An 8,794-nucleotide genomic window follows, 5' to 3' on the forward strand; every position below is an offset into this window, starting at 1 on the left:
TTCTTCAGGGCAGTACTGGGTTGTTTCCCATTGTGTGTGACCGTAATTGATTTTGAGCGTGGTTGTATTGTTTTTAAAATACGATTCTAATTCTAACTTTGACTCTAAATGTCATTTAACATGCCATTACATCGAAAAACACCTGTGCAAATATATCCTGGAAGAAACAAATTAAGGTGGACTAGACCGGGCTTTTGTAATCATCCTGTGCGGTAAGACTGAAATTTCATGAGGTAAGATAATGGATTTCAGACAGAGTTGATTCTCTTGGACTTCCAACCTCTGAGCGGTCAGTCGGCATCTTTGTCTGAGGCTCTTGCCATTGCAAGGAGGAATTTTGGAAATGAGGGGTTTACTGTGACCATGGTGCAGTGAATTGCACGGTTACGTTGCACTTGTCAGGAGGAAGAGCGATGCAAGTAATACTAGGATAAAAGTTTTCTGCGTGTGCCGTGGAAGGGAAGAGCCATTCTTGTCTTTCCGGTTTTGAATTTGAAGCGTTATCTTCTGCTTCTCTCTTAAAAGGCACCTTTTTTTTTAAAAGGCACCTGTCAGGCCTCTTTATGGAGGTTACACTGTCGTCAACAGCAGCAGAAGCTTGTGTGCTGAACAGAGTTGTGTGTTGTTTGGAAGCTTTGAGTTCCACTCTGGTTTTTTTGTTTGTTTCTTTGTTTCTTTGTGGGTTTTTGGTGGCTTTTATTTTTTTCAGGGGCGGGGGGGGGGGAGTTGCGGAGTAGTTTTGAACATTTCTGTGGGATTTGACAAATCAAATTTAAAAGTTAATGCTCATTTTATAGTTCATGTTCAAACAGGATGGTTAACTGTCTTGTTTGTCTCACAGAGGGTCCAACACCTGTGACCAGTAGCAGTGCATCTGCATTTTCTGCTCCTTCTGGAGAATTTCTGGATTTAGACAAATTTAAGAAGCCTGAAGGAAGCTGGGATTGGGAGACCTGCTTGGTTCAAAACAAAGCAGAGGCCACGAAGTGTGTAGCCTGTGAAAGTGCAAAGCCAAGCACCAAAGCAGAGCTCAGAGGTAATACTTAATGATTAAAACGAGGATGCATATTCTGTGATTTATTTTTTGGTTTGCTCTGATTTTTTTTATTTTCTTACCTGTTAAGCACAATTATTTTTTCCTTTGAGGTGTGGCAAAATTATTCGTTTTTCCTGTAGGAATATTGCCTAGATAACTTCTGTTTCCACACTTTTCCCCAAGAATAAGTTTATCCTTTTTAGAGAAAAGCTTTCATTAATGACGTGCTTGTTCTTTACATGCCCTACACGTTGTTCATTTGGAGTTCAGACTAAAAACATGATCTTTCAAAGAAGTTCGTATACTTTTTAAAGCCAGGTGGTGGGCAGAAAACACAATTGTGAAAAGTTTTATGTAGAGAGGAAGCATGGGGTTTTCTTGTTTGTTTTACTGTTTGGTTGGTTGTTTGTTAAACAGTTTTGACTGGAAAGATCAGGACTAGAATGTAGTTCAAACCTTCACGTACTGCAGATACACCGTGGGTTACGGACTTGACATTCACTTATTTCTGCAGGTTTTGGTACTGCGACTGCGTCCACAAAATGCTGCCTTGCCATCATTTACATTCGGTGTTCACTCAGAGTGTTCAGGTGCAGAGTCTGCAGCTGCCTCACAGTTTATTTTGGGAAGGACAGAAGAGAAGCAGGATTCTGTCACTACTGCTGCTCCGTTAGTGTTTGGAAAGAAAGCTGACACTGAAGAGTCAAAGACACAGCCTATCTTTTCAGTTGGGAAGTCCGAGCGTACAAAAGAAGAGAGCACAGCAAAACCTATGTTCAACTTCAGTTTCGTTAAACCATCAGAGAAGGAACCTTAGCAAGCAAAGCCAGCTTTTTCATTTGGGGTCCAAACCAGTACTTCAGGTAAACAGAGTATCTTTTGTCTTCACTTGTGCGCTTATGTCCATCAAGTAAGACCTCTGAAACCATACTAGAAAAAATCTGCGGGATTTGATATGTTCATGTACTAGAGCTTTAGAAAAAGTTTAATTCCTATATGCAGCATGTCTTCTGTCCTGGTTATTGATACGTACGAAATTAGTAGCAATCCCTTTTTTGATCTCAACACTAGGTTTAGACAAAAAATTGCGACACCTTAAGGAACCTGTCCTGCATCTCATACAAGCACAGAAGTTGCAGTGTCTCAATGCTAGCAGTACAGTTGGTGGTAAAATCTTTAGTAGGGTGAAATAGAGGCCTCACACTTTTCAGAGAAAAAAAGAGATTATTCCCACATACTTGCAACTATGCTGCAGAGTGTACTGCTGTTACTCTAGTGCTACAAAGGTCCAAAAATCACTGAACAGTTATTAGCCAGTTTTGTATTCCTTTAATTTGTTGAAAGACTGCAGTAGAGGATTGAAGTTTTTATTGAGGATCACTGTGTGGAAAAATTCTGATTGTTAAATGTCATTTGTATGACTTAAGAACCGCGTTTTGGAGTACAGAATTCAGTATTAATTCCAGAAGGGGTAAGGGGAAGGACATTAGCTAGTAATCCCGAACAAAAGCAGTGTATAGAGCTATACTGATTTTAATCGCAGTATTCTTACAGTTGGTCTGTTACTGAACAGATATGTTTTGGGGAGATATGGTGGCCAGGGAGGCGTGTGTGTTTGTGTGCTTCCTCTTCTAGTTAAGGTTCTGGGGTCTGGTTTAGTCAGGAAAATTCGATGAGGCACCTTGTGTAAAAGGAAATGTTAACCAGCATTTTTCAACACGGTGTAGTCCCTTAAAAGTGTCATAGATGAAAAGAGGCCATAACCGCTGGGGGAAAAAGTTAGTGGGAAACTGAGAGCAGGATCACATTCAGTAGTGAGAGAGCAGCAGCCTAGGGAAAGCTGATGAATGACTGTAACAGATAGTTCTATTTTAAGTGTAAAACAACACTCAGTACTTTATAATGGTGGTCTTACCAGAGGGTTCTTCTCCATGGCTCCTAAAAGCACGTCTTGAAGGCATTCGAGTGCAGTGAACTTAAGCTGTAAGAGTTGGGCTGGTAAGCTTGGCCTGATTTGAAGCTGTAGGCATGGGGCTATAATTTCTGAACAGGCTACAAAAGAAACTGTACCACTGTGCTTTTCAGTGCTCCGTTTAGCAAAGCCATCAAATTGTTGCAGGCAATTGATGTTGTTCTTCTAAGAGCACCTGAAAGATATTTTTGTTTGAAGAGTTCAGAGGTACCGGTTAATACTGGTTCAGATAATTACAGCCAGCTCTTGGTGTTTGTGACCAATAAAGTTTGTGGCTCCAAAAGGAGTGGGTTAGTGCTAACTGATTAACTGCTGTATATGCAGAAATATGGAATCTGATTACTTATGCAGAGAGCACTTAAAATGTATTGTTTTGCTGGCTCTCAGTGAGTTGCATCTTAATGCTACCAAGGAATAAGCTTTTTGCTTCTGGCCCAAGTTTTTTAATTTGGTGAAAGCCTTTTCTGTGCACGTGCACATGCCAGAGAGGTTGCTTAAGTAATAGAAGCTATAGTAGCTGCTATCTTCTGTTTTTTGTAGAAGACAGAAACTGAATTCGTTAGCTTTGTAACTGTTATGCATACTAGAATTGGTTTTCTCCCTTTTGAAAATAGTAGAGGGTATGCCTATGTCAGATTTGGTGAGCAAGGTGATCAGATGAGGGCACTGCAAGACTGCCAGAACGCACCAGGTCTGGGGGGAAAAGGAATCCGGCTGAGCATAGGAATTTCTAAAAGGTAACCAAGGAGTTGTGCATTGATACAGTTATTCTAAATAATCAGATTCTTGTAGCTCTGCCTTTGGAAAGTCTGTGGCCCTTGCTGTAGTGGCTGCACACAGGATGCAGTCTACAAAACCAGAAATGCAGAAGTCCTATGTTTTGACTCCCTGGATTCATCAACCTGCTTCAGGATGGCTGGGGGAATCCAACTGTTAAGTCTAGCCAGACAGCGCAGCTTGGGCTTAGCTGCCATTGTAACCAGCCTTGTTTCTCAACAGTAGCAAAGCTGAATGCATTGGTAAATATTTTCAGGTTTGGGCCTGCATAAGGTAGAAGGGACAACAAGTGGTTTTATATGCTAGGGAGTTCTTGTTCTTAGAGCTTTCCCTCTAGTTTGAGAGAAGCACATAACTAGTTTTACAGTGGGTTGACAGGAAAGAAGTGGGGGGAAAAAATGGGAACGCAGGGAGATAGCCAAAGGCGTTATTACTAGAACAGGTTTAGAATGCTATTTTTTGCTTTTCATGAGCTTAGGGCAATGGGGAGTTTAAAGCTTAGCACTTCCTGAGAGGGTTTCTTACTCTACCGGCTCAGTTCTATCACTTATTTAAGGCAATTCAGGTCTCTGAACGGTTAAAGAATTGATACCAAATTTGATGAACTTTGATCCAGGATACTGACAAAACAGGACTTCATATAAACAATTTCAGTATGTTCATGAGGTTAGCTTGTGTGTTCTGTTAAATAGTAAAAAATGACACTTCTGTTTCTGTTTACCTAGCATAATTCTGCAAATGTTGCCTCCTTCTGCTTTAGAATGGAAATGCTCTTCTCCAAGAGAGCACTGTCCAAACTTCTTTGCCAAAATTTTTTGATTAAATTAATATTGTTTTATTTTGAAAACAAGAATAAGCCACAAACATGTTTTCTTGCTTCGGCTATCCAGAAGAACGTCAACAGTATTTTCAGATTTTCCTTCCCTACACAACTGTATGTAGGAAGAGTGCAGTTGGAAGCAGAAGACGTAAGATGATGTATCTTCTGTTTGTTTACTACAGTAACAAGACAATGGATTACCTCTTTATTAGAACTTGTGTAGCTTTGCAGTATTGAAACAAATGTAGGTATTAAAATACACATCAGTAATACGTTTCTGAATGGCTGAGTACCGTGCTCTCTTAGCATTGAAATACCCAGCCATTGGATTAGTTTGTCCCTCATGTTTGCTTAGTTTGGAAGCTATTTCAGAATGCCTTCAGCTTGTATTCTTCCCCAAAAGCATAGAACTCACTTCTCTGCATCCCCAATTCAAGTCAGAGAAACTGGGCACTGCAACCACAGGAGGTCTGCCTGTACAGAATCAGTGAAGACAAGTCTAAACAGCGGATTTTTTTGAATATGCAGCTGGGTTATCTGAATGTTCTTTATGCAGTGTACCTCAGTTTTAGTACAGATAGCACTTGTCTTGGTTCTTGTCATTAGTCTGAAGCTGCCCCTGAGAAAATCTTGAAAGGGAAAGTAGTGAAAGCTAATCAGCTGGCCCTTTCTTCTTAAGAACCAGTGTATTTTGTAATGCTCCCACTAATAATAAGGCGTCATGCTGAAGAATCGCGATTGTGTTGTTAAGCAAGACTGACTTCACCTGAGTGGTATAGTTGGCAGCTGTTGAATGTTTAATGGACTTTAAACAAACAAAAAAACTGAGCAGGTGGAGGTAGACATGGCAAACTGACAGGCAGCGTCAGATGCTTCTTTGAAATGGATAATCTGACTCCATTCACTTCTTTCTGGAAATAAGATCTAGTAATTAACCAAACAAAAGATAGAAGGGTTAAGACTGCATCTTTAAAGCAGCTGTGCTTGATAAATGTCTCTGGTCTTAAATCAATCTTTAGCAAAGCACAGAGACATAGCAGCAGCTTGCTTATGCCAACGCTAAAAATACTTGATGTGTACAGGTAACCATGTCAAGGCTCTGGAGTTAATCCATGAGAACAATTCCTTCTGGTATTGGCAAAGGTGAGGATGCTTGCTTCTATAGAAATGAGGTTTTGAGCTGTGACTTAAGCTGTCACTTAGGTGACTGTTTAGGAAAGCTTCCTTTTAAGCTTTGAAGTATGTAAGCTGACAAATTGTTTAAGTTCAGAACTGGGTTTACAGTCTCTTGTTCTCTGACTGTATGCAACTTCTCATGTTTCAGACTGAAAGCAGAATTGCAGCGGTACCAGTCATACAACCATAATGATTATTGCCAAGATTACCAGAACTACTACTCGCAGAGGAGTTAAGATGCTTACGCTGACTACAACTACAGCTCCTATGCTCCCTGTGACAGCATGCAAGCTGTTGGAGACTGCTCTTTAGGAGATTCTTTAATGGCTCCAGCTGTTTTTGAGGTAAAGATAGTGCACGCTTGCTGTAAAGAAAATATTTCACAGATAATACGTTGTACAGATTTGTGTGAATCAGCAAAAAGAATCCGAAGTTGAAAACATGCTTTCTGCTTAGTGTGAAGTTAAAAGAGCAGATTCCATTCAGAGGTGTTTGTATTTAAGTGCTTAAATAGTAAATCCATAGAATTAGTGATTTATACACCATTATTTGTTCACGCATACCAAAGAATGGTTTTGACAGCATAATTGCGTACGCTTCTTCTGTTCCTGTTCTTCTGATTTGCTTTGCTTAAAGCAAATTAAACAGTTGTTGTAAGTGGTCTTATGTAAGTGGTCAATTTATTAGTTGTGACCTCCGGAGGTCCCTTCCAACCTGTACTGTAATATTGGCTTTCTTCTAAAAATAAATAGATAAAATGCCATCTATCCTTGTAGTTGTAGGAAGAAGGAATGGGTTGAGACTGCAGCACTTTGAATCTGTGATGCTTTCTGAAATGAGTTATGATTAAACTTAGCCTTTTCTGTCTTTCAGGAATCTTCAGTTATGACTGCAATCGGTGATGACCTAATTACTGACGGTAATAAGGGTTCTATCATTGTCACTTGAGTTTAGCCATCCTTGTGCCTTTTAACAATACAAGCCAACCTCTACTGGATGAAGAACATCTTGAAAATTCAGCTGAGGTCAAACCTCTGTGGGGTTGATCTGCAATCAGCTGGGGTTTTAAAGCTGATACAGCATACACTGACCGCATCAAGTAAAACGGGACACTGTCAATGCTTCGCAGCAGGTTTCTTGTACCTGTGCCTTCATTCCCATTTGAAAATGGTCTAAGACAGAATTTTGTTCTTTGTATTGGTTCCGCTAAACAGATTTTATATTAGAAGCTCAGTAATATGCAAAAGCTTTGTTCTCCACCCTGAGGTAAAAGCTTATGTTGCAGATTCCAAAAGGAGGATTCAGCTTGCACTTACAAATACGGTACAAAACATATTTGTGTCCTGGAAGGTTTGCAAAGTTCCTCACGTGGAGGCATTTTGTGTTAGTGTTTAGAAACTATCCTATGTAACGTGTATTGCCGTAGAAGTGAATTAAATGACTCTTGGGAGGGTTTCATGGCTGATTATCCGTAAACGTTATCTTTACTATCTTAAACATTGTCTTTGTCTTTATCTTGAAAGACAGTTCTAGTCCCAGCCTTCTAATATACAAATTCCCAAAAGTTGGAGTTGTGAGGCTCAAAATTTTAGAGGACTAAATACCTCACTAAAATTAGTAGATCTAATAGCTTATTACACTTAGCTTAAAATACATTTTATTAGCCATTTCACGTGAAGTTTTTTTGTGCGCATGCCTCAGATTTGATACTTGGACTTACCAGGCTTTTATTTTCAGATCCACAGCTCTACTTGGATGTTGATGAAATGAACAGACAATTCACGGAGACAAGCGAAGAACTCTACGATTCACTCATGAATTGTCACTGGCAACCTCTGGATACGGTCACTTCTGAAATCCCCTCTGCTATTTAAGTGTCTTCTAGAGCATGACCGTTAGGACCAAAGTGCTAAAACTACATTTCTTCTACATTATTCTAGCTCATAAGTTTTAAAGCACAATGATAGGTTGGGTTTTTTTTGCTATGCTTTTGACAGTTTCTGTAATCTTTTTGTTCATCACTCCCTTCTTGGAGCACCATGAAGTCATGTAAATATTCGAGAAATGTAAAGAGGTAAATGGGGTCTAAAGATAGACTTGCCTGTGTAAATAAAAAATTTGTTTCTGCAAACCTGCCAGCAAGGGATTTTACTTGTACCTGTGTGCAGCACGTTCTCTTCCGGCTTATGGAATTTAACAAGGTAGTAAGGGTATTTCATCTGTCTTTATTTTTATATGGGCATTAGGACACAAGCAAAATCTAGCTTCCCCTTGTTTTCCTGGTTCCTTAGGTAAGCGACAAGCCAAGCCTTTCATGTGCTTGCTTAGACTGGAAGTATGTATGGGAGACACTCACAGGCCTTGCTATGGAAACACCTGTGCCCACTTTTTCCTGCAGGCTGCTGGCTCTAACTGTACTACTGATACATGCTAGGTCAGCTAAAATCGGCTTATAAATAGGGTATGTTAAGCATATGGAAGTGTAGACTTCAACTGCCATAGCTACAAACATCCCGTGGAATGAGGATGATGTCTGCTGGCACTCTCTGCATCAGCATTCAGTTTTCCCTTGCCCTTCTTACTGTTAGACTTCTCAGCTGACGCTTTACAGCGAAGAAATTGCTACAACATAATCCGTGTTCTTAAACCTAAAAAAAAAAAATCTTGGAGAAAACAACTTGCTGGTTTTCCCTCCTTGCTGGCAAGGAGAAAAATAGTCCACCAGGAACAACAAAAAAATCCTAGTAACAGCTCCTTAAGTTATACCCTCTGCTACCCTCTCTGATTGCTCTGGTCTTCCTTCATTCACGGTAATGAAGTTTTAAAGCTCTGATAGAAGGATGACAGTACTCAAGTCAAAGGAGATGAGAGCAATGAGGAAAGCTTTGCTTTAAGCTAGAGCAGTCTTGCGAGTTGCTGCCTTTATGCTGTTCTTATCTTGAAGGGTACAGAGTCTTTTCCAGTCATAGGGACTCCATAACCCTATGAATATGGAGAAATAGTTGCTAATTAA

At 40.0% G+C, this 8,794-nt stretch overlaps 1 protein-coding gene and 1 pseudogene across 2 annotated transcripts in view; both read left to right on the forward strand.

The window, feature by feature from the left end:
• Positions 1–5,975, forward strand: part of LOC310905325 (nuclear pore complex protein Nup153-like) — a 28,895-nt pseudogene extending 22,920 nt beyond the window's left edge. The window contains exons 8-10 of the transcript in view: positions 842–1,036; positions 1,551–1,899; positions 5,930–5,975. The product of the transcript in view is annotated as a nuclear pore complex protein Nup153-like (transcript). The remainder of the gene's footprint in view (positions 1–841; positions 1,037–1,550; positions 1,900–5,929) is intronic.
• A 26-nt stretch (positions 5,976–6,001) lies between these two features.
• On the forward strand, positions 6,002–7,956 carry LOC310905259 (uncharacterized protein C6orf52). The gene is made up of 3 exons (XM_083851306.1): positions 6,002–6,125; positions 6,655–6,700; positions 7,519–7,956. The coding sequence occupies exons 1-3, from the start codon at positions 6,066–6,068 to the stop codon at positions 7,653–7,655; spliced, it is 243 nt and encodes an 80-aa protein (XP_083707432.1). The 5' UTR covers positions 6,002–6,065; the 3' UTR covers positions 7,656–7,956.
• The last annotated feature ends 838 nt before the right edge of the window (positions 7,957–8,794 follow it).

The sequence above is a fragment of the Anser anser genome (genome assembly GCF_964211835.1).
Source record: "Anser anser genome assembly, chromosome: 11".
NCBI lineage: Eukaryota > Metazoa > Chordata > Aves > Anseriformes > Anatidae > Anser > Anser anser.

Excerpts from the sequence above, each read along its gene's own strand:
- LOC310905259 (XM_083851306.1), top strand. The coding sequence starts at position 6,066 with ATGCAAGCTGTTGGAGACTGCTCTTTAGGAGATTCTTTAATGGCTCCA. Across the intron at positions 6,126-6,654 it reads TGGCTCCAGCTGTTTTTGAG|GAATCTTCAGTTATGACTGC; the intron begins GTAAAGATAGTG and ends TCTGTCTTTCAG. Across the intron at positions 6,701-7,518 it reads TGATGACCTAATTACTGACG|ATCCACAGCTCTACTTGGAT; the intron begins GTAATAAGGGTT and ends TTTTATTTTCAG.